The sequence below is a fragment of the Cervus elaphus genome, chromosome 20 (assembly GCF_910594005.1).
Source record: "Cervus elaphus chromosome 20, mCerEla1.1, whole genome shotgun sequence".
Taxonomy (NCBI): Eukaryota; Metazoa; Chordata; class Mammalia; order Artiodactyla; family Cervidae; genus Cervus; species Cervus elaphus.
Window position 1 is genome coordinate 120,776,534 of NC_057834.1, and position 25,647 is coordinate 120,802,180.

Below are 25,647 nucleotides of genomic sequence, written 5' to 3' on the forward strand. Positions count from 1 at the left end.
AAATAAATTTTTTTTAAAATATATAGAATTCCAAGGAATTCTGTAACAAGTTAACAGATCCAAGGAGCTGCCACTCACCCTAGGGCTAAGACAGAGTGCCCAAGAGTGCTCTGTTGCCCCATCACCACGCCCAAAATTGAGATTGAGACCTTGTTGGAAGGGCTTAGCTGTGGTTCACTGAATGGCAAAGCAGTTGGTAAGGTGCTTCTTTAGGGAACATACTGGAAATATCCCCTTTAGAGTACCTCATAAAGCTGTTTGTGGGAGATGTCAATGCTATAAAACCACTCAAGTCAGCACTCACTTGCACTTTAGAACCTAGCTTAGAGCGGGAGCAGGATACTGCAGGAGTCTGCTGAGTAAGCACACAGGAACAAGAAGCAAAAGTCTCTCCTTGCTGTCTACTGACAGAATTACCATGCCAGCAAATTAACAAAGGGAGTTTTTTTTAAGTGCCCAGATAAATTTACATAGAGCAAGCAGAAAGGATGACTGGAACCAAGAGGCAGTAAAATGATAACCAGTACAAAGTTCTATCCCTTTTAATCATAACTAGCCAGTGCTCCCTTCCAAAACAAAGCCCCTCACTGACAGCAAAACCATTGGAAATAGAACCCAGACTGAGCTGCAGAGACAGACAATAGAGACAAAGGGAAGAAAAGGTTCATATAAAAGGCTTGGGGAGGGGGTGGTGAGCTAGGATATCAAAGAAAGTATGCCATAGTCCTTTTGAGCACTCCATGAAAACAACAAAAGAGAGAGCTATAAAGAGTGATACTAGAAAGCTATCTTGATCCACATTCACAAAAATTCATCACATAAAAATGGAATATCATGAAAGGATGAAGATAATAAGGAACAGAATATCATTTCTATAGATCATGCAAAGTACACCTGCAAGATGTACACAATACAGACAGGAACCATAACCTGCTATTTTAAAATTTGAATAAATGGTACAAGAAAAACATAACCAGAAAAATTCACAGTGCTGGAACTTGGGGAAGAAACAATAAAAGTTCAGAAAAATGAAGACTAAACAAGGAGCACAAGACAATAAACCAGTAGTGTTTTTCAAGAATTAAAGGAAACTTTAAATGAAGCTGAAACAAATAGATTGAAATTTAGAATTGAAAAAAAGAGATGCAGTAATTTGACAAAAAAAATCCAAAAGCTCTCCCTTCAAAAAAAAGAGTAACAAAAATGTAGGTGCTAAAAAGTGTAATTCAAGAATAATTTCATGAAATACAGTAAGACTTGAAGCTACAAATTGAAAGGACAGCCAGACCAGTCATCCTTTGTATATCAAGACATAAAGAACAAGTGACTTAGAAAAGAAAAAAAAAATCAGATACACTTTGACAACAAAGCTTTATAACCCAAGTCAGTGAATTAACTGGATACTCAATCAAAGAAAATGTGAGCCAAGCATTTTATACTCTGTCACGCTTATCTTCATTTATAAAGGTCACAAATAAACAGTGTGTAAGAACATTTTATTAATCATAATGTTGATGTAATGTTGATATTGTTATCTGAGATTATTGTAATATGGGATAAAGTAACTAAATGCATATTCTATATTTTGTGTTCTTAAAAATCAGAGGTATAAGAAAGGAAATACAGATAGAAAATAGAAGATGTTTAGTAAAAAGCCCAAGGCCCTCAATTTGAATTGGAAATATCACTAAGCCATGAGGTATTTAATCTTTCAAAATGTGTGTGTATGCACATGTTTGAGCATTTCCAGGCTCTATCCACTAAAAACTATTGAACACAATGACCAGTACCATAACAATGTCCCTAGTGCCCAGATCATGGTCTTGAAATGCCATTTCTGGACAGGATATTTATCAGATAAGCTTAGAATGTTTTGTTATACTATAAAGCAAAGAAAGAAAGACAACTAGGCTTGTACCAAAAGGTTTCAGAGGCCAAATTTAAGAGGTTCCCACTGGCCAAACATGGGATGTTTCATGCATCAATTAAGGGTAATTTCAAGTATTTGATTTACATTGTTGTTTAGTCACTAAGTCATATCCAGCTCTTTTTTGCAACCCCATGTACTGTAGCCTGCCAGACTTCCCTGTCCATGGGATTTTGTAGGCAGAGATACTGGAATGGATTGCCATTTCCTTCTCCAGGGGATCTTCCGGACCCAGGGATCAAACCCACATCTCCTGCATTGGCAGGCAGATTCTTTACCACTGAGCCACCAGGGAAGCCCTTAAATAACATTAAATATGATTAAAGCTGTGAGTTTACAATGATACCTCACCCTAGAAACAAGCATGTATTTGATCTTTTCCATATGAATTCTACCACTGAATTGTAGAAGTACATATATTAGCTTATAAGGAAAGGATGATAAAATTAGATCATTGTATTGCAGCTTGTAGTGAATTAATAGTTTCAGGTTATGAGCATCAGTGTCTGCCAACATCACAAAAACAGAAGTACAGCCAGACATTAGATTAATGTCCCCTAAGAAAGGCAGTCCCAAAGAATGCTCAAATTACCACACAGTTGCACTCATCTCATAGGCTAGCAAAGTAATGCTCAAAATTCTCCAAGCCAGGCTTCAGTGATACGTGAACCGTGAACTTCCAGATGTTCAAACTGGTTTTAAAAAAGGCAGAGGAACCAGAGATCAAAGTGCCAACATCCGCTGGATCATCGAAAAAGTAAGAGAGTTCCAGAAAAACATCTATTTCTGCTTTATTGACTATGCCAAAGACTTTGACTGTGTGGGTCACAATAAACTGTGGAAAATTCTGAAAGAGATGGGCATACCAGACCACCTGACCTGCCTCTTGAGAAACCTATATGCAGGTCAGGAAGCAGCAGTTAGAACTGGACATGAAACAACAGACTGGTTCCAAATAGGAAAAGGAGTACGTCAAGGCTGTATATTGTCACCCTGCTTATTTAACTTCTATGCAGAGTACATCATGAGAAACGCTGGGCTGGAGGAAGCACAAGCTGGAATCAAGAGAAATATCAGTAACCTCAGATATTCAGATGACACCACCCTTTATGGCAGAAAGTGAAGAGGAGCTAAAAAGCCTCTTGATGAAAGTGAAAGAGGAGAGTGAAAAAGTTGGCTTAAAGCTCAACATTCAGAAAACTAAGATCATGGCATCTGGTCCCATCACTTCATGGCAAATAGATGGGGAAACAGTGGAAACAGTGTCACACTTTATTTTGGGGGGCTCCAAAATCACTGCAGATGGTGATTGCAGCCATGAAATTAAAAGAAGCTTACTCCTTGGAAGGAAAGTTACGACTAACCTAGCTAGCATATTAAAAAGCAGAGACATTGCTTTGCCAACATAGGTCCGTCTAGTCAAGGCTATGGTTTTTCCAGTAGTCATGTATGGATGTGAGAGTTGGACTGTGAAGAAAGCTGAGCACCGAAAAATTGATGCTTTTGAACTATGGTGTTGGAGAAGACCTCTTGAGAGTCCCTTGGAGTGCAAGGAGATCCAACCAGTCCATCCTAAAGGAGATCAGTCCTGGGTGTTCATTGGAGGGACTGACGCTGAAGCTGAAAGAAACTCCAATACTTTGGCCACCTCGTGTGAAGAGTTGACTCATTGGAGAAGACCTTGATGCTGGGAAAGATTGAAGGCAGGAGGAGAAGGGAATGACAGAGGATGAGATGGCTGGATAGCATCACCAACTCGATGGACATAAGTTTGAGTAAACTCCGGGAGTTGGTGATGGACAGGGAGGCCTGGCCTGCTGCGATTCATGGGGTCGCAGGAGTCGGATATGACTGAGCGACTGAACTGAACTGAAGGAGGAAACACAAAACCAGCAAGTAGTTGCCAAAATAAAAAAGGGCGAGGGGATCCTATAGTCTCTAGAACTGACTACCAATTTATAGGAAAAGCAGAGATATAAGATATTTTTCAGTAACTTAGAGAAATATATATATGAGATGTTTTTTGGATGAAACTAAGAGAGGGAAGAAGTGTTTTTTGGTTTTGTTTTCAATTTAACGAGGCTTATAAAATGTTTCTAGTTTGGCTGGTGATGTTCTGTTAAACTGAGTGGTGATTACAAGAACTCTTTGCCCGCTTGTTTTATGCAGTCTTCTGGGTCTGTTATATTTTACTATTTTAAAAAATTAGTAGAGATGGATCAAAGATAACCAACTAAATAGGTCAGTGTTTCCAAGACCTCTAGATAGAATATGAAGAATACAGGCCTATTTAAAACAAATAAGAATATACAGCCATGTAGATTCCTCCTGCCCATACTGTTCCATCCAGAGTGTATTTACCTGTCCTTTTTCTGTCACAGATCTGTCTATTTGTATACTGAGTTAATAGTTCAGATTGTGTCTGTGCTTGTTTTATGCTAGTCCATCTCCTCTTGACAGGTTGAAAATAACACACCTGCTGGGGCCCCACTCCTGGAGATTTTGATTCAGACTCTGTAGTCAAGTCTGAGTATCTGTTTCTCTTGTTTGTTTGTTTGTTTAATGTCTCCTGGTCATTTGTGCCCAAAGGCCATTTTCCTACTCTGTACCAGGTTGTAAAGTTGAAGTTTGGACACCAATGTCGTCCTCCCTATACAGTTCATTATTGAGTCTGTTGCTCCTAACACTTCTTGATCCTTCCTGTCATCTCTTCCTGTACTCATGTCACCTTCGTAGTTTTCTGAACAATGAAATTGGTCTCCTAATAGTCTCCTAGTTGATACTTAAAAGCCATGAAATACATCCTTCAAGCTGCTCCCAGACTTGTAAACTAATGATCAGATCACGTTAACTCTTCATGAGAGGTGAATCCCGATTCCTAAAGAATAAGATTCAACGTCCCTTAAAACTGCTCCACAATCTGGCATTTTCCTGTTTTGCCAGACATCTTTTTCCCCAAAGAAAGGGCCTCTCATTCCCAGCACTGATGTTGAGCTGTGTGCAGATCTCTGAATGATTCTTTTTCATGTTTTTCCTGACTTGGTGTTCATTGAGCATTCTGTTCCTGGAATCACCCATTTTCCAGCCTTGGAGTTCATCATTAAGGACTCCTCTAATGAAACTTTTTCCGATAGAACTTCTCTTTCTAGTAGAATTGAGTATTCCTTCCTTAGTACCCCTTCCCTAATGTGAACGTTTATCATAGCACCTATAACCTTTTATTGTACTTTTGGCTGCAAGTTTATCTTTGTAGGAAGACTGTCCCTTGTGGGGATTAGGATTCTTCTTATTTGCCTTTGTAAATTCCTAGCACAGTCCCTAGCACATGATGTGCCTCTGCCCTAAAGCAGTCTTATTAAAAATGCTATGGATATTACACATTTCACTGACCAGATTGTGCTCTTTAAATCTGAGAAAAGTGATCTACTTTCTTGTTCATTCAGCTTTCTCCTTAGTTGGCATATATATCCTATAGGAAGATGAGAATTTGCACAGTGTGTTTTTGTTTTTTGGTTTTGTTTTTTTTTTTTTTTTAAATTTTTAATCCTCTTACGTTAAAGGAAATGAAAGCCACAAGAGCCTGAGATCAATGTAAGACCTATTGATTGGCATTTCAACATCATCTGTTTGTTTGTTAATTCTGAATATAGTGTTAAATAAGTGCTGCTGATAAATAGTTATTTGATAGGTTCCATGATGAAGGTTACTTTGCAAAAAGTGCTGAAATGATTAGTTTTCTGTATCAACCATTAATATACCCTTTTTTCGTAGCCTTCTTTGAATCCAGAAGCTGGCAAACAGAATCAGCCATGCAGACCTATTGGGACCCCTTCTGGAGTGTGGGGTAGGTAGATTTGCCATTTTAAAGGCAAAACTTTAAATTTATCTTAGCAGGGAGAGGAGAATAATTTCTTTATCTCTTTTTTTGTTTCTTTATCTCTGGTTTCTCATCTCATCCATTTGCACATGGTAACTAACACCTATTAACTGTTACTCTGCCCCCACCCCCACCCCCGAAAATTCTTTTGGGATGTAAAGGTAGTGGAGTCAGAATAAAGACAATTGAGAGCTTGTAGAACCCTGAATTTGAAAGTCAGATTTTAAGCAAATGGATTCTAAAGTATTCTTTGATAGGCTATATAATACCACATCCTATAGAACATTTTGTTCAGCCAGGTTCTGTTTGCTGACTGTGGTGGTGATGTCTTTGTTTTTGGCAGTTATAAATGATGATTGTTGTGTAGGTAAGGGAAAACCTATAAATACACACATTTATATGTATATGTTGGGAATAACTAGCTTTATAAAAAGTTACTAGACAAATCAGTATATTTCAAACCAAACCTGATCCTGTGGCATTGGGATGTTTGGCATTTACAAATTTTACTCTCCTGGTTTCTATATTATTCAGTAGCCAGGCATCTTATTAGGAAGGCTTTAGTGTATCTAAATACTGGGTTTGGATTCCGAGTTGCAGGATTAAGGGCGGTTGTTGTACCACTTCCCTTTTGTTAATGAATAGCTTTGCTCCAGTTCGCCTCATCAGAAGGTCCCATAGCAGACTCCTTTTTCCAGTTTTCTCTACTCTCTCTATTCTCATGCTGACAGGAGTTGCTACCCTTGGATATATTCTTGTTTGGTATATGCCTGAGTGATCACACCACATGTGAGACATGTTGTACGCCTGAAAGATTGATGGCATCTTCGGGCTTTTTGGTTGAGTATGAATTCAGAATCAAGTGTTTGACATACTGCCTTTTTTCTTATGGGTTCCTGAGTAGTGTCACTTTTGAGAATATCTGTGAAGTGCACACCAGGAAATGTTTGTCACTCAGTCACAACTCTTAGCTCTTCGTTGAAAGTGAGGCCTTCATTTGAACTATGCTGTGTGTTAACCAAAAGGTTTGACATTCTTTTGCTCTCCACTGTTGTGTTTCACAGAAAACCCACCTAGTGCCAAGCAACCCTCCAAAATGCTAGTCATCAAAAAAGTTTCCAAAGAAGATCCTGCTGCTGCCTTCTCTGCTGCATTCACCTCACCAGGATCTCACCATGCAAATGGAAACAAATCGTCAACCATGGTTCCAAGTGTCTATAAGAACCTGGTTCCTAAGCCTGTACCACCTCCATCCAAGGTATGATTTGGAATCAGTTTCAGAACTTTATATAGCAGAGGTGGGAGAATAAATAAGAATTTAGTAAATTTGTTTTTTCCTGTTGAGTCGCTCACCAGATATTCATTTGGTACCATTAACTTATATGTATAGTATTTTACTCTGTCTCCAAACTCTCTACTGCTGCCAACTACATGTTTAGTAGGCCTCTCATACTCTAGCTTCATCTTACAAACCTGCTTCTCTTGATTTGCTGTTTTCATTAATGATATCAGCATTTATCTATCAGTGAGCTGAATACCATGGCTGCTGCTTCATTCCTCCTCCTCACTCATTCCCCTATACCAAGCAGTTACAAAGTCTCTGTCAGTTTTTTCCTCTATGATATCCTATGTCTTCGTCATCTCACAATTTCTGTGTACCCTTCTACTGCCTCATCTCTCTGTTTATCTTCCACTGAACTGTCAGAATGGTTATCCTTAAGCAGTCTGAATATATTACATCCTTTCCCATTAAGTCCCTTTAGTGATCCATACCATCAGTATACCAAGGGTTGTTGGATAACTTAGCACTCCCCTGGTGGCAGACAGTAAAGAATCTGCCTGCTGTGCAGGAGACCCTGGTTTGATTCCTTGGTTGGGAAGATACCCTGGAGAAGAGATTAGCAACCCACTCTAGTATTTTTGCCTGGAGAATTCCATGGACAGAGAAGCCTGGCAGGCTAAACATTATCTGTAAAGGGCCAGATAATTCATACTTTAGGCTTTGTTGGTCACATAATGACATATGACCTTTTGGTAACATACTCTTTTTCTTTTTTTCCCCAACCCTTTAAAAATTGGGGGGAAAAAACAAAACAAAACATTATTAGCTTATGGGTCATATAAAAGTAGTCCTCAAGCCAATTTTGGCCCATGGGTCATAGCTTAGCAACCACTGATGTTATAATACAATGTCCAGACTCCTTAGCACTGGCATGTATAATTCTGTATAGTCTAAGCCCAATATGTCTTTTATATTTTACTGCCCTTTCTTTCTCTTACCTAGGAGATTTTCCTTCACGTTTATGTCATCCTCTCTGTGAATCCTTTTCTGTCACATACGTCTAAAGATCTAATTAAGTGTTGTAGCTGATTGAATAGCATTCTGTCTCTAATCATGATATTTATTGCATCTGTTTCTTCACTTGGTGTAATCTCATTAAGGGCTTCAGGTCTTTTCCATGTTTGTATCCCTAGCATTCTCACAAAAGCACACAATAATTGCTTGAATAAATTCTAGCCACTGTAAGGAAACAGTTTTTACTGTGTTACTGAGAGAAAATACTAATGAGCATTAATTCACTTTTCTCTGTGCACCAGCACTTGTTTAGGCTTCCCTGGTGGCTCGGTGGTAAAAAATCTGTGTGCCAGTGCAAGAGACCTGGGTTCAGTCCCTGGGTCTGGAAGATCCCCTGGATGAGGAAATGGCAATCCCCTCCAGTATTCTTGTCTGGGAAATTACATGGACAGAGCAGCCTGGTGGAATACAGTCCATGGGGCGTCACAAACTCGGACACGACTGAGACTCAAAACACTTGTTTTGTGCTTAAGAGCAACACAAAGAAGTATATCATTGGTCCTGAGCCTCCATGAGCTGAAAGTTTAATTGGGATGACAAGATACAACAGTATAAGGTCATATGATTGTATATGAAATAAAATAACAAATCCTAGAAACAAAGCTTAAATAGATTTGGAACAACTAAATTAAAACACTCTTTACATTGTTCAGAGGAGCACGATCAGCTTAGACTACAACCATCAAGGGAAATTTTACGGAGAAAATGTAATTTGAACAGAGTTTTAGAGGCTAGTCAAGATTTAGATAGGAAAAAGCCTGGAAAGTACTACAGATTAGAAGAGGTGGTTAAGTAAAATGTTTTGAAAATAGAAAACAGTGGGCATATTTGAGGGATAATGAATGAACCATTCTAATTGCCTGGTAGTACTGGAAAAATATCAGAACTGATGGTCATTATCCTAGTGATAATGAAGCTTTTCAGGGTAGAAAAGATCACCAAGGGAAAGAGGATACAAGAGTAGGAAAATAAGACTTGGGAAAATACTTATTATTTAATAAATATTAGGGGAAAAAATAAATAAATATTAGGAAAATAACAACATAGTTAATAGGATTAAGAGATTGTACTCAGACATAGAAAAAATGGTAAGCTATCACAAATCTGCGAGGGTGAGTTTAAGATAGCAGCCAGGGTTGTCAGCATTTGTCAGTTGCTGCTGACAAGGGCAATAACTGAAAAGAGGGGGTTTGGACCTCAGCAGTTAGAAAGTTTTTGGTGACTCTGAGTCGAGGTTTTAGGAGAGTAGTGTAACGCTGAAAAACAAGATTTCAGAGGATTCTATAGTTACATGAGTGGAAGTGAAGGCAGTGGCATGTTTGAAACTTGACAGTAAAAGGAAACAGTATAGGTGCTAGAAAAGTGAAAGGATGAAGAAAATCTGTAGGAAGAAGCCTGTGGGGACTTTAAATTTACTTGAAAGGTCATTAAAGGAACATGACCCAAGAAGAATACACTGATTGACAAGTGGAGTTATTTTTAAAAGGGGTTTAGAATATTTCCTTTGATACAGAAGGGAAAGAATGTGAATTCAGTCAAGAGAGCAGCTCCTATAAAGAACGAACCTAGCATGGAAATTAACAGCAGGACTTGTGAGTAGACAGATGACACTTAAGTCCTTTATATTACAACCTTGAACAAGTTTCTAATGTTCTGAACCTCAACTTCATCATATAAAATGAAGGTAGTAATGCCTGTCTCTTAAGGGTTTTTGAGAGTTTAAAAAGTTTTCATAAGTGTTACTTCATTGGGAATATCTGCAAACATTATGTTAAACTGTAGAAGAAAAAGAAAATAAGTGAGACAAAGTCATAGCCTCAGGGTCTCAAATCTTCTGTGGGTGAAGACGTGACAAGGAGAAAAGTCATAACACAGAGCTTAAGATCAGTTTAGCCTTGTTGTGGGGAATTGAGTTGAGAAAAGATGAAGATAGGAAAACCAGTGTAAAGTCTGCTATTAACTGCCTTTGCAAAAGGTAGTAAAGCCTGAACAGGGATGTGATGCAAGTGAACAGAGAAGAGGGGTGGTGATGGCACACAGTGGGAAGCAAATAAAAGCAAGAAAACAGGACACTAAGCATTCTTCCCCCAGAAACTGGGATAATTGTGGAACCATTTCACTGAAGTTAGAGAAGAAAGAACGCAAAGTTTTCAGGAAAAAGTTGATGTGAGTGGTTCTGGGACTCTTGAATGTAGGATACTATGGGGAGAGGAGATGACTAATAGGCAGATGTGGATGTATCCATTCATTCATTTTCTCTCTGTGTTTAACAGTTATTAAACATTAAGTATCTGTATGTTTAAAAGCTAAGTTTAAAAGCACTAGAGGCACAAAAATAATCTCAAAGGGTTTATTCTGAGATATAGTGAAGAGACAGATATGAAAAATAATTGTACTGCCTTCTTGGAGAGGGTCCTCATGAGTCTTTACAGACGAGGTCATATTTGAAATGGGTTTTGAAGTGACAAAGGAAGAACTACCATTTGTTGACATCTTACTATGTTCCAGGACATTCACTAGGCCTTTTACATAAAATATTTACTTTAATCCTAGGATGTAGAAAATTATGTAATGTGAGGTTGAATGCAGAGTTCCAAAGAATAGCAAGGAAAGACAAGAAAGCCTTCCTCATCGATCAATGCAAAGAAATAGAGGAAAACAACAGAATGAGAAAGAGTAGGGATCTCTTCAAGAAAATTAGAGATGCCAAGGGAACATTTCATGCAAAGATGGGCATGATAAAGGACAGAAATGGTATGGACCTAACAGAAGCAGAAGATATTAAGAAGAGTGGCAAGAATACACAGAAGAACTATACAAAAAAGATGTTCATGAGCCAGATAACCACAATGTTGTGATCATTCACCTAGAGCCAAACATCCTGGAATGTGAAGTCAAGTGGGCCTTAGGAAGCATCGCTACGAACAAAGCTAGTGGAGGTGATGGAATTCCAGTTGAGCTATTTCAAATCCTAAAAAAAATTATGGAGTCAGGATTCTTCAACTAGATTTGTCTGACTTCAGCTAGGGCTGTTTACACTGCCCCAGAATACTTCCCATCTTGGTGAAGGATAAAAAAGAAAGAGGAAGATGAGAATTCTGGTTTTGGAGTCAGACTTCCTGCCATTCTAAGTACTTGGAATATAGTATTGGCAGTAGTCAATAGTTGTAGGCAGTAGTCAGTAGTTGACTAAGTAGTCAACAAACTGTAGTTTTAAAACAGTAGGAGTTTGTTAGGGAGCAAGTAGGTGAGGCATTGCAGGCAGAGGAACTGTGTGTTACCCAAAAAAAGTGGGTGGGGGAGCAAAACATGCCATGTTTGGAAAAAGACAAGTGGTTAAGTATGAATGGCAGGTAGTTAGGAAGTGGTGGGACTTGAAGACTAAAGCCAAGTGATGGAGGTCTTTATAAAAACTCAAGTGAGAGTTTAGGGGTCATATTATCAGCTATATGGTTTTAACAACTTAAATGATTAGACAATTACAAGTAACTAGGTTTTCTAATTAAGTTCACCTGGGAACAGATTCCAGTTGGCAAGTACTGAGTATGCCTATACCCACTGAAAAGACTGAAAGGAATTATGAAGTGAGAAGAGATTGAAGGATCAGGGAACTGAGAAAGGAAATACTGGAGTGGGTTGCCATTTCCTTCTCCAGGGGATCTTCCCAACCCAGGGATCGAACTGGGGTCTCCCACACTGCAGGTAGACTCTTTACCATCTGAGCCACCAGGGAAGCCCAAAAAAGGGAAAAGAGTTCAGAAAAGATGGGTAAAGTGCAATCTCTCATTTCTACAAAAACAGACTTTTTAAAGCTGGCTTTTGAATGGAATATGAAGACAGAATTTTTGCTTACTCATTGAAAGAGCTGTTTTATTAAAATGGGGATAGAAGTGTGTGTTACAGGGAATTAAATAGTAATAATGAGCAAGTGAAAGCAGATAACTGACCTGTGCAGAAAAGTTCGGCAATAAAAGGATGGTAGTAAAAAGGAAAATCTTTTTCCCCCTAGCTTCAACTTAATAGAAAGGAGGTTAAAGATACAAAGGAGAAATAATTGATAAATTCACAAAGGAATGAGAACAAACATGTAGAATGATAGAAAGGTAGGGTGGAGCTATTAAAGGAACGTGAGGTGCAAAGAAGGGAACTGGGGAGAGTTTGGCTCTAGTAACTTCTGACTTCTGTCCAGTAGGAAAAGGCATGACCGTTTGAGGTGGAGAGTTGAGATTGGTTTGGAGGGAAGGAGAAGATACTTTAAAAAGAAAACGGTTGATACGTGGTTCATTTTAATGGGGTTTTTTTCCCCTCTCCTTTATTTTACTGGTTGATTGAAGTGTGGATTATGTACAATATTAACAGAGTCAAGGTATCTGGTGACCTTGTACAACTCTGGGAAACTGTGTCTTTGATATTTGGCCTGAATAAGCAGCCATCTTTAGACTTTCTTCAGTGAAAGAAAAAAAATTAATCTCCATTCTAGTTGGGTCATTGCCTATTTCTTGACTTGCATGTTGTTTTTGGAGGCACTGTGGAAAACAGTATTATATACCAGTTGAGTAACCTTGGACAAATTATGTAACTTCCTTAATGTCAGTATGGGCTTCCCTAGTGGCAACGTAGGAGACCCAGGTTCGATCCCTGGGTCAGGAAGATCCCTGGATAAGGGAATGGCAACCCACTCCAGTATTCTTGCCTGGAGAATCCCGTGGACAGAGGAGTCTGGTAGGATACAGTCCATGGGGTCTCAGAGAGTCGAACATGACTGAGCAACTGACACACAATGTCAGTATAATTCTCAGTAAAAATTCCACATCATAATTATATCTGATTGGGTTAAGGATTAAATAAACTACAACGAGTATCTGGTATATGGACCTCTTAAGTTTCCTAAAGCCTACAGTATCTTCTTTAATAACAAGAATGAAGCTCTTTTCACTCAGACCCTTATTTTGTCCTAGAGGTCTTTTGGTTCTAATTGTTTCATTTTGGAAAAACAGGCTTTTTTACTTTCTTCAGCCTGACGTCAGTGATGTGCCTCAGATGGGCTGTGTGACTCAGGGGAAAATGAGTATTCTAGCTACACTATGTTGCCATTTGAGTTGGGGCCAGGGCCAGAGTGACAGAATGGGCCCAGACCCCACAAGGCAGAGCAAGGGAAGAGCTTCTGGACTAAACCAGGATCATCCAGCCATTTATATTGCCCACTCTGCCCTGTAACTTAGCCTCCTGCCATCAGAGTTCTTAGAAAACAACATTTTTTCTGATGTGCTTTGTGAGGGTGGGGGTTTGTCAGGATTACTTCAAAGGTTAACATACAACACACCACTAAAAAACAAAAACAAAAAATTGGGGGGGTCAAATGAGTTTAGAAAATGCTGTAGATTATATCTGCCTCTCAATTCACATACATGAAAATGCTTTGTGAAATAGCACAGTAAAAGAAACCTGTTGTGGAACTATATTCAGCCTAGCATCTCCCAGGCTTATTGGACTAGAGCTCTCTATACCTGTTAATATCCCATGGCTTTTCTGATTCCTATCTACCTTTTCCCTTCAAGGTTGTATACCTTCCAAACGTGTTGAGACAGGTGAGCTTTCATATTCCCAACATAACATTCCACATACTATTTCCACAGCTTTTCACTCTTTGCTTTGTGATCTTACAAGCTGAGCTTCTGTCTGTGTGCTGTTCTGACTGATTGTTCTTTCTTCCTATGTAGGCCAGTGCGTGGAAAGCTAACAGAATGGAACACAAATCAGGACCCCTTTCCTCTAGCCGAGAGTCTGCTTTTACCAGTCCAATCTCTGTTACCAAACCAGTAGTACTGGCTGGTGGTGTAGTTTTAAGCTCTCCCAAAGAGGTGAGTGAGGATAAAGGAAAGCAGCCTTTTTTTGTGAAGTTGCCGTTCCCCATTTACTTAAACTGAGACAAGTGTTGTGGTATGTATAGCTCTAACTTCATTTACTTTGTAGCTATGCTTAGCTCAGAGTCATTTCTTTACTGGTGATTCCCATTAGCATCCAAAGATAGGCGGTAGCTGGGTGGGGTCTTTGGCCAGTGTCAGACTGGCCTTATGCTTGCCTCTGGAGAAAGATCAGAGAGGTGCTATTTAAACCATCTGGTTTTAACTGTAAAAACTCTGCAGAACTGAACTCTGTGTAAATGAAAAGGATAGTTTATTTTTGATAAAAGACAGTAATAAACAGACTGCCAGAGTCAGGAAAGCATTACCATGTAGAAGTGGCCTAGAGAATCCCAGTACTTACGTTTACTGCCAGGAACAACCTGTTTGTGGTATTTGCCCAGAGCCCCGCCAGCACCACTCCTCCGATTGAGATCAGCTCCTCTCGTCTGACCAAGTTGACCCGCCGAACTACTGACAGGAAGAGCGAGTTCCTGAAGACTCTGAAGGATGACCGGAATGGAGACTTCTCAGAGAGCAGAGAGTGTGAGAAGTTGGAAGATGTAAGACTGTGGGTTCTTCTGGGGCAACATAAGTGTTTTTCTGCATTATATATGTACTTTTTGTTTTTAAGAGAGAAAGATATGGCACATTTTTTTTTTAAGTACAGAGATTTGTTTATAGGAGTAACAGCTTGTGATAAAAGTGAGCTCAGTTCTTTGTTCAGCATATTTCAGATTATGGCTCATTTCAATGATAGTGGCCTTGGGACTTGGTGCTCTTAAACAGGGCAGCACTGCTTGAGTCTTGAATTGGTCATTGCTGTAAGAAGTTGGTAAACTATAGAAGCTTTTTTTTAAGGATTATATTTAAACTGTAATGGAAGAAAATCTGACAAACAGAACCATAAAACAAGGGTTTTTGTTTTTGTATCTTGCAGCAGGTTCCTAGTCCAAGAGGTAATGGCATCTGTAGTATCAGGAAACTTCTAACTTTTGGTTACTTTGGACTAGGGTACTTGTGTTCCCATCCACTTTCTAGTTATGGAAAGGACAAAGCCAAAAACCGGAAGAGGGATGTCCTTTTTAAAATGTTTTCTTAAAAGCCACCCCTGCAATTTCCACTCACATTTTAAGTGGGCAGCTGTCAAATTGCCACTCCTAGCTGCGAAGAAGTTTAGGAAAGGGAACTTTTTAAAAACTTAGCATATTGGTTCTTTAGTCCAAATCGGTAAGGAAGAATAGAAAATTGATACTGCATAGGCAGCTTGTAACTTCTGCCACAGTTGACCTAGCCTGAAGGTAAGATGGTAGCAAGTTGGCATCCTTTGGAAATCTTGGCAAGATGAGCAAGTTCTCATTTTTAAGTGGGGAAAACCTGTGGGCCAAGGTAGAAAGCATCTCCTTAATCTCTTAAGATTACTTATCTTGCTCCAATAGATTATTAAACTAAACATGTCCTTCCTTTCCTTCCTGTCCTCCAGTCGGAGGACAACAGCACACCTGAACCAAAGGAAAATGGAGAGGAAGGCTGTCATCAGAATGGTCTTGCTCTCCCTGTAGAAGAGGAAGGGGAGGTCCTCTCTCACTCTTTGGAAGCAGAGCACAGGTAAGTGAAGATCAGATACACAAGGCTGTGTATGACCTACAAGGAGTTTGAACATACTTAAGACAGCTGCACTTCAAGTATAGAGAGAAGTGCCCACAGCAGCACAGCTTGTTCTCTTGTGGGCCACAGGTTGGCCTGTTGCCCACTGGGTGTATTCCTTTATAGATTGAACCAGCTTTCCACATGCTTCTCTCCAAGGCTTTCTTGTAGTTCAGTTTCAGACTCAATTTATGGCTTAGGTTGGAAGGGGTGGAGTGGGTGAGACCTGTTTCCTAGAGCTGTTATGGTGGCCCCTTTGGGCTCTCTCGAGATTTATGAGGCCTCTTCTTTAAATGAGGGCCTTGAACACAGAGCCAAGGTGTCCGGCCAACTGGATGGCAGATGGGACCTGCCAGGTACCTTCCTGAAAAGGAGCTCCTGTCCAGAGGAACTTAAAAAGGGGTAAACAAGATCACATGTTTATGGGGTTCACAATGCCGTGAAATTAAGAGCACTCAGAGCGTCTTGCCTGGCGGTCCAGTGGTTAATTCTCCATGCTTCCACTGCAGGGGCATGGCTTCCATTCCTAGTCAGGGAAGTAAGATCCCACATGCTGTGTTGTGCAGTCAAGAAAAATAAGAACTTAGGTACATGTGGCTATGTGCTGATTTGCTCACAGGAGACAGTGAGATTTCTTTGGTTTTGTCTATGGGACAGTTTGACTCTTCTTTATTCTGGGGCTTCAACATAAGAGTTCTCTATAACTCTTAGGCTCTGGAAAGAGCAACTGTGTATTGATTTTGTATCCTGCAACTTTGCTAAATTCATAATTATCTCTAGTAATTTTCTGATATTATCTTATACAGTATCATGTCATCTGCAGACAGTGAAAGCTTTACTTCTTCTTTTCCCATCTGAATTTCTTTTATTTCTTTTTCTTCTCTGATTGCTGTAGCTAGGACTTTCAAAACTATGTTGAATAATAGTGGTGAAAGTGGACACCCTTGTCTTGTTCCTGAGCTTAGGGGGAATGCTTTCAGTTTTTCACCATTGAGAATGTTTGCTGTAGGCTTAACTTATATGGCCTTTACTGTATTGAGGTAGGTCCTTTCTATGCCCATTTTTTGAAGAGTTTTAATCATAAATAGGTGCTGAATTTGTGAAAGGCCTCTTCTGCATCTATTGAGATTGGAAAGAGCAATTGTGGAGATCCACCATCTAATTCCAAGCACCTAAGTAGTCATAATTAAAGATTATCCTACTGGGTATAAAGAATAAAACCCACGTTTCTTCTCTAAGCGGATACCATTGTCCCTGGACAAGAAAGTTTCTGTGGAAAGTTAAGGGCTTCCCTCCCACTTAAAGCTGTGTTTTCTTTGCCTGACCTGCTTCTACTAGGTTACTGAAAGCAATGGGATGGCAGGAGTATCCTGAAAATGACGAGAATTGTCTTCCCCTCACAGAGGATGAGCTCAGAGAGTTCCACATGAAGACAGAGCAGGTATGTGGTAAACTTCGCTGGAGACCAGTTAATGAGTAAGAGAAAAAAGTGCTAGGGCAGTCATTGCCCTTGGGAAGTCCCAGTTTTGGGTGTGAGAAGGATCTTGAGAAAGAAAACAGTAAATAAGTCGCCATTGTAGAAATACAGAGGAGCATCCCAGGCCATAACGATCTCCAGTGGTGGACACAGAAACCAGGTCAGTGGTTAGCAGATTACAGAAAGCAATATGTTATTTCATCCTGGAAGCTCTAACTCCTCATCAGAATCACAAGGCTATGTTCCAAGGTTATGGGCTGAGCCCTTGGTCCCTGGGGAAGCAGCTATGCTTGCAGCCCTGTGGATTCCCAGAGCCAAGAAACCAAATAGTCTCTCTGAATTTCTTCAACAAATGCCTAGATTCTTTCTCTGAATAAAACACTGCCAGGTCCCTACAAACCTCATGGAACTTAAGTTCTGGTGGTATGTATTTAAAGTATAAATAACAGTGATGTTAAATCCTATAAAGAAAAGTATAGGCTGACATAAAGACTTCAGGACTCAGAACTCTGTTCCCCTATCACTGTCATCACCTGAGAACTTGTGGAAATAAGAAATCTTGAACCCTACCTCAAACATACCGAATCAGTCTGCATTTTAAAGAAATCCTTAGGTGATTCATTTGCACACTACAGTTCAAAAAGCACTGCTACAAGAAATCTTCAGTTTCTTAGAAGAAAGAACATTCTTAGAACTTTCTGGCTAAAATTGAGCTGAAGTCTGGTCTTTCCCAACTTCCCTGATGGCTCAGGAGTAAAGAATCTGCCTGGAATACAGAAAACCTGGTTTTGATTCCTGGGTCAGGAAGATCCCCTGGAGAAGGGAATGGCAGCCCACTCCAGTATTGTTGCCTGGGAAATTCCATGGACAGAGGAGCCAGGTGGGCTACAGTCCACGGGGTTGCAGAGTTGACTGAGCAACTAACACTTTGGCTTTCTGGCCTTTACCAGGCCCCATGGGCCAGTGTAGTGACTGATGATTGTCTTTTTCTTTTTTTCCCATGCCAACCACAGCTGAGAAGAAATGGCTTTGGAAAGAATGGCTTCTTGCAGAGTCGAAGTTCCAGCCTATTCTCCCCTTGGAGAAGCACTTGCAGAGCAGAGTTTGAGGACTCAGACACGGAGACAAGTAGCAGTGAGACATCTGATGACGATGCCTGGAAGTAGGCGTATAAATGCTCACAGTTAAATCTGACCCAGTAAACTCAGCTTGTGTGTTTAGGGGTTATACAGAAGAAATCGTTCTTTTCCTTTTCCTATGTTATTGTTGAATACTTCATGCACAAGGGAAATAATCATATCCCAAAGAGAGAGCGAGCGATTGGCTTGTTTAGCTTTTGTTGTTGTTCTTCCCTGTTATCTGCTTAATAGAGAGAACTTTGTGTGGTGGGAAAGATTTTTAAAACACACATACACACAGTATATATGGGGCAATGCACAGGTGGGAGCTGGCAGTGCAGAGAGGAGGAGACACTGGTCTGCAGCAACAGCTTCTACTACCAGCCCTTGGGGCACTCACCCCTGTGCTCAAGCAATCATTGTCAATGACAAAGTGACTATTGAAGTTATAATTGTATTAAATTAATGCTAATAATTTGGATATTTTATTTTATTTCTGGCTGCTCGGGTAACGTTAGCCCTTAACCAAGCATATGTGGTTTTTTCCCTTTTTTTTTTTTTTTTTTCTTTCTGGGTACAGCTGTAAAATATTTGGATATAGGAAATGTTGTGTTATTCTTGCAGCCTTGATATTCAGGGTGGATTGTAAAATATAAATTTTTGTGAGATTTCAAAGATTAAGATTATTTTGATAACATTATTTACAGATTTAAAAGATGTGGTTATCACAAGTCTGTTGAGGGGGAAAACTACTGCATAAAATAACTAACTTGGAATAAATATTTTGCATCAGTTTGGATTGTCTTGTGTAAGAAGTATATTTTCTTTAAAATTAAATAAGTGGATTTAGAGGTCTGAGGAAAATCCGAATTCAGACACACCTGTTTCTCCTTTTAGCAGATACATTTTTGATGCAGAAAAACCTGTGCAATAAACTACCAGTAATAAAACCAGAAACCCAAATTTCCTTTCTGACGCTGTTTTTCACTGCCCATGTATTTGCCAGTGTGCCTATTTTAAGGAACTCTGTGCCTCAATATTCCTGCTAAATAAGAATATAGGGAGGGTGTCCCAGGCATTATGCAAGGCCCTGGGAATGCAAGGAGCACCCAACTTAATAGGGAAGAGAAGAAACAGTTACATTAAAAATGGAATCTTAAGCCAAGATTTGATGGACAATTAGAAGTGAACAGATCACTGATAGTGGCATTCTTTGACCAGCTGTCTATCACGTGGTCCCTAGTAGATATAGCAGCCCAAGATTATACTCTCATGGGAGACAACAAGCCAAGGGGTAACAGGCCCAACCACTAGTTAGGATCACTGTCTTACAGTGTAGATTTCAGAAGGGGTAGAGACTAGAGGAAGAGAAACCACCATGGTGCTTGGTAGATTGTAAAGGAGAGGAAGGCAGAGTACTAATAAGAAAACTTGGGACTTCCTTGGTGATCTAGTGGATAAGACACCACGGTTCCAGTGTAGGAGGCAAGGGTTCAACTCCTTATCAGGAAACTAGGATCCCATGTGCCATGTGGGGGGTTGAGAGAGAGAGAATAGAGGAAGGAAGGAAAACAAAAAACTTGACAGTTATGACACTATATTAATTGCGAACCTTGATTTCAGTATTAAAATATGAAAAAGTGTGCATCTTAGGATCAATGAAATACTATTAAATGAACTATAAATTGGAAATGAGAAGTACGTTGAGTTAGACATATCCTGTATATTTGGTCTTGGGCTTTGCCACTTAACTAGCGCTCTCAGAACAAATTTCTAAAATGTAGCCCTTTTCTCACTTGAAATTGAGTTGGACTTTAATTACATACTTTGAAACACTTTGTAACCTGCTGCTCCTCATACCTTGGCCTTAAGCACCTGGGGGCAGGGTAACCACTACCTGTTTGTTTAGAAACATGGAGCTAGGTCAGAGCTCCTGTTTCTGTTGGATTTATCTACTTGGGGAGCTGGCAGGGAGATCTGGTCAGCAAGAATGGGGCCTGTGCGGGCCCCAGTCTCGAGTGAAGGGGTACCTTTCTATATTTGATTTTCTCTTCTGATGGATTGTGTTCTCCCAGAACCTTCTTTGCTGGGCTGTGCGGATTATCTTGATGGGGGCCAGGGCCCGGGGGCGGGGGCGGGGGGTTGGCGGGAACTGGGAGTTGGGGAGCCTTGGTGTGACTTGGTTATGCAAAAGATGTTACCTCCAGAGAGGCATGGTAGATGGAAATGTGTTACTCAACCAGCAAATCATGGTTTCCAGGCACAATCCCTTCTCAAGCATTCCCTGGATGGACAATGACATGTAACTTGGGATACATCCACTTGGGCAAAACTAGAAGAAAATGACACTTTTCTGCCAGCGGCTATTAAATGACCAAGATGGAGTTACATGATATGGACTCAGCTATTCTAGGAGGCAGCTGTTTGCTCCCCTTTATTAATGTAGGCAGAAAAACCAAGGTGTGGTGGTTAAGAGACTTGCCTATAGTCATACAATGAGGTGCAACAATGTTTTAACAGTGTTTCTCAAGCCAGGGACTCCTCCCTAAGGTGACTAAGCCTTCCCACTCATTCTCCAGACCTGCCCACACCTGAGGTGGTTGCCCAGGGAGCTAAAGCTTCTCCCCAAACAAACTTGACCTGGTAAACTTTCCTCTCTGCCTTTGGCTATTTCATCCTCCTCTCCCTCTCCCTCTACCCCTCTGTCCTGTTTTCTCCAGGTCTTGGCTGGTGTCAGGAAAGGGGTGCCCTCCCATGGCCTCCCACTCCAGGGAGCCAGGGCACCTGCCCTGCGGGTCCTGTGACATGGTTTTCCGCTCTTGGCCCCTGCTGGCCACCCACACTCGGCGCTTCTGCATTGGCGGTCAGACCCGGGAGGTGACAGTTGGAGCACAGCCCCCAGTAGCCACTGAACCACGGGTACCCGGGGAAAGGGCCTCCATGGTCATGAGTGGGTATTGAAGTGACTAACTCTCAACATTGCTCACCCCACACCCCGTCCACAGGTTGTGCCACAAGAGCACCAGGGCCTCCCGGACCAGGAGGCCAGCAAATCGGCTCTGAAGAGGCTAACAGAGGAGGTACACCTGGCTTTCCCCACGGGCTCAAAACAGCATTCCCCCCCAAACTTAGAGATCACGCGTGGGTCAGATTACTCCAACAGAGGCTGCCGGTAACTGTTACCTCCAGGTGCAGCGGCTGCGGCTGTATCTGCAGGAAATGAGACCCTGGATAACAGAAGTCCCCAGGGGGCCACAGGGGCCCTGGAGGTGTTCAGAGGCGACGACTCGGAGCGCCTACTTCAAGGCTGCTGGCAGCCTGGGCGAGCGGCTGCTGGCGCTGCACTGGACTCACGCAAGGCGCGTGGCAGAGACCGCGGCACAGAGCTGGGCCCTAGAGCAACGCGCCGAGGGTGAGGGGACAGAGTGGGGCTAGGCCCGAGGGTGAGGGGACAGAGTGGGGCTAGGCCCGAGGGTGAGGGGACAGAGTGGGGCTAGGCCCGAGGGTGAGGGGACAGAGTGGGGCTAGGCCCGAGGGTGAGGGGACAGAGTGGGGCTAGGCCCGAGGGTGAGGGGACAGAGTGGGGCTAGGCCCGAGGGTGAGGGGACAGAGTGGGGCTAGGCCCGAGGGTGAGGGGACAGAGTGGGGCTAGGCCCGAGGGTGAGGGGACAGAGTGGGGCTAGGCCCGAGGGTGAGGGGACAGAGTGGGGCTAGGCCCGAGGGTGAGGGGACAGAGGGGCTAGGGCCCACCTTTCCCCCTTGGCCTGAGGTCGCCCGACGGGAGATCGCCTAACTCGATCTCTTACCCCCTCAGAACTGAGCCGGCGCCTCCAAGGTTTGGCCCGGACCGGGAGCGGGAAATCACGCATATTCAGTCTGGAGCGGGAGCTTCGAGAACTCCGGGCAGAGACAGGGCGAACGCGGGGAGCTGTGGAGGAGTTAGGGGCGCACGTTCAGCAGCTCCAGGCCAAGCCGGTGTAAGCAGGGCGCGTGGGAACCCGGGAGAGCCGCGCCTGCGCGGGGTGGGGCTTGGGCGGGGAGGGGGCTCTGCCTGGAGGCCGCGCGGGAGCCGTCGGGAAGGGGCGGGGCTACCGGAGACCCGCGTCTTGATCTCTGAAGCCTTCCCAGCGCCGCCGGCCCCCACCTCAGCACCCGGCTGAACACCTTGAGAGAAGCAGAACTCTGTGGTCCGGTGCTACAAGCCACCCCAGGGACTCTGCCTGCAGAGATCGGGTGAGGTCCGGGCCCGGGGACGGGTGAGGTCCGGGCCCCGGGACGGGTGATCAATTCTGGTAAAACGCTGCTGCCTTCTTGTCCCGTACTCCCTAGGGCCCTGCGTGAGGCCTACATTCGAGGCGGGGGCCGGGACCGCGGCGTTCTGGGCTGGATGTGGCAGCTGCAAGCGGAGGCATCAGCTCTGGAGCTTCGGCGGTCGCGGACCGGCAGGGGTGAACAGGAGCGGGCCAGCCAGGAGACCTCTCTGGAAAGAGGAAAGGGCGGTGAGGGAGGACGCCTTTAGCTTGAGAACCACTTAAGTAAAAGTCCGAAGTAGAACACTTGTCTTTGTGGTGGTGGCAAGACTGTTAGTCTACAAGTCGACCGTGTTCAGAGAGTACCAAGGCTGGAGAGCTGCTCAGAGCAGCTGGTCACCAGAGATAAGAGGTGACAGGTCACATTTGTTTAATCTCAGGAGGACGGGCAGGTGCTGCATTCAAGGAACTTCTAGCAGTGGAGGCTGAAAACCGGCGCCTGGAGGCAGAAATCCTGGCTTTGCAAATGCAGAGGGGCGCAGGCCAGATGCCCTGGGGTCAGTGAGCACCCAGTTCCACCCTGCCTAGCCCTCCCCAGCAGGCCAGGCTCAGAGAAAGGGGTTAGAGGGACCATGCACAGGGAATGCGACCCGTGTCTGCGCCCCATCAGTCCGTGTCCACGCGCATCTCCAGGTGTCCGCATGGGTTTGACTCTTGGGGATGAGGTATCTCAGCCCAACTACTTGCTGCGTCCTGCTCAAGGGCCCCGGCTCTTGCCTGTACCTAGGGTGCGGGGAGCCGAGACTTGCGGCCAATCCGAGCCCACGCCTGAGGAGGGAAGATCGCCTCCCGCCTCCAGTGGCTCCCCGGCTGCCGCCCTCCACCGGAGTCCTGTTCTTGGGTGGCGCTGAGAAGGCTGTGAGGACCGGGGGTTGGGATGGGGGCAGTTCTGCTCTGTGCAGCTGGGGGAGCCCAGGGAGCATAGTGTCTGCCTGGGAGGCTTTCTGGAGGAATTAACTCTCCTCCCGGCGCAGTCGCAGCTTCCGGGAGCCATGACCAGAAACCTGGCCGGGGATCTGTACTACCTCCTGCCCTCTACTGACGTCCTGGGCCCTGCACCCTACGACCCCGGGTGAGGCCTGCTCCCTCCTTCGGGACATCCTCTATGACTTGGTCACTGCTGCTAGTTAAGGAGACCCACTCAGGCCAGCTAGGATGGGGGAACTGCCTGGGGGGTGGGAGGGTGAAGGACTGGGGTGTGCGTTTTTGAGACCTGTGTTTCCTAGGGCTGGCCTTGTCATTTTCTATGACTTCCTGAGGGGCCTTGAGGCTTCTTGGGTTTGGGTGCAACTAATGACTGGCTTGGCCCGAGATGGACAGGAGTCAGGAGGGTCCACTGCGCTGCCCCCAGCCCTTTGCTTGCCCCCACCTCCAGCTCCTGGGCCCACCGGCAACTGTGCCATCCTTGCCAGCAAGCAGCCTGTACCCAGGTCAGTCCATGGGGATTATTTCCTTGGTGCTTTTTGCCACAGTTGAGGCTTGTCTCTCATTCTGCTATATTTTCTCATCTGTATAACAAGGACTCTGGCTCTGACGGCCAAGTCCTAGGAAGGGAACATAACCACTTCTGACTCCTGACACGTTTTTGGTTTTGTTCTAGACTACCACCCTCACCATCAGTAGCCTTGATCTGTGAGCTCCAGGCCTGGCAGGGGCTAGCATGGGCTAAGGCACCACAGCCAAAGGCCTGGGCCTCACTAGTGCTATTTGACCAGAATCAGAGGTTGCTAAGTGGTTGTTGGCGTCTCCCACTTCGGGCCCTCCCTCTGGACCCCAGCCTTAGCCCTGGGCAGCTGAACGGGATTCCCCAGGTGAGTGTGGAGGATAGGGGCTGGGTCTGCTCCTCCACGTTACAGATGGAAGACCATTTCACCTTTCCCCAGGTTAATCAGGCCGAGCTCTTTGTGAGACTGGTGAATGCAAGAGATGCAGGTGTCCAGGCCCTGGCAGAGGTCAATCCAGCAAATGCCCATGAGTACCAGTACCCACCTCTGGTGAGGGCCCAACTAGAGTGGGGACACCACAGGTGTGGTTGATGTGGTTAATAACCAGCCTTTGTTGACTACTATGTACTTACCAAGCCATTACTAAGTGTTTTCTGTGAATGAACTCACATATCCTATTAGGTCCATACTACTGTGTCAACAGATAAGGAAATGAGAGCACAATGAGGTTAACCTGGTTCACAGTAAGCAGTTAAGGTGGTGTGACACCAGACGCTGTGCTGTTAACCTCTATGCAAACCGATTGCTACAGATCTACCCTCTCCTTGTTCCACAGGTACCCAACTCATCTTCACCGGAAGCCAGCCCCCTCGCCCCAGCAACTGCCTTTGTTGACCCCCCTCCTCCCGAAGATGCCTGAACCAGCAGACTCAGGCATAAAGAGGGTTTGGGCCCTCCCCACTGCTTTGACCCACCCCCACTGGTTCTGAGTCCAGAAGAATGGGGGTATGAGTAGCTTAATGTGCACAAGACTGGGGCCTAGACTGAGGCCTCTTCTGGGATCTGCAGCTTTACTAACTCCATGTTCTGACAAGTCTGGAAACAAATAGAGATGTGAACACATAACATGTACTCCAATCCCATCTCTAACTTCAACAAGCACTTGGCCTTTCTTTACCTATTATCCTTTTGTTAAAAAAGATTGATGTGAGGATTAAACACATCAGGCTTACAGTATTGTCTAGCATATAAATTCTTTGAAAGGGGACTTGGAGACAGTCTTTCATTCAGCTAAAGGAACTCTATGAGCTCCTCCCCATGTTGTTTTTTTGTTTGTTTGTTTGTTTTGCTAAAGCCAGTCTTACTGCCCACTTATTTATCCCAGCTTCTTCACATCCTCCAGGAAGCCTTCCAGATTCTCAAGGTGTCCATAAAACAGGGAGCTTCTGTAGCCTATCTACTTAAAACAACCCAGTCATGTTCCCCCCAAGTTGGCAGGGGGGCTCATCAGAGGTGAAATCCAGCTGATACTACATTGGGCCTGGCCCCAGACCCCAGTGTCAGCAAAATCAAAGGCTTGATAATTAA

At 43.5% G+C, this 25,647-nt stretch overlaps 2 protein-coding genes across 4 annotated transcripts in view; both read left to right on the forward strand.

The window, feature by feature from the left end:
• Positions 1-19,104, forward strand: part of GPBP1L1 (GC-rich promoter binding protein 1 like 1) — a 61,808-nt gene extending 42,704 nt beyond the window's left edge. For all 3 annotated transcript variants that reach the window (XM_043878639.1, XM_043878640.1, XM_043878638.1), the window contains exons 6-12: positions 5,699-5,771; positions 6,869-7,062; positions 13,881-14,021; positions 14,468-14,626; positions 15,547-15,671; positions 17,049-17,151; positions 18,201-19,104. In XM_043878639.1, coding sequence (XP_043734574.1) covers positions 5,699-5,771; positions 6,869-7,062; positions 13,881-14,021; positions 14,468-14,626; positions 15,547-15,671; positions 17,049-17,151; positions 18,201-18,353 — 948 coding nt within the window. In that variant the 3' untranslated portion in view covers positions 18,354-19,104. The remainder of the gene's footprint in view (positions 1-5,698; positions 5,772-6,868; positions 7,063-13,880; positions 14,022-14,467; positions 14,627-15,546; positions 15,672-17,048; positions 17,152-18,200) is intronic.
• Positions 19,105-20,451: 1,347 nt separating this feature from the next.
• Positions 20,452-25,075, forward strand: CCDC17 (coiled-coil domain containing 17). Its single transcript, XM_043876378.1, is given in 13 exon segments — positions 20,452-21,224; positions 21,311-21,385; positions 21,495-21,717; positions 22,120-22,282; positions 22,455-22,538; positions 22,635-22,804; positions 22,996-23,112; positions 23,343-23,473; positions 23,590-23,687; positions 23,842-24,045; positions 24,216-24,426; positions 24,499-24,609; positions 24,896-25,075. Coding segments are annotated over 13 exon segments (1,932 nt in total). The 5' UTR covers positions 20,452-21,059.
• The last annotated feature ends 572 nt before the right edge of the window (positions 25,076-25,647 follow it).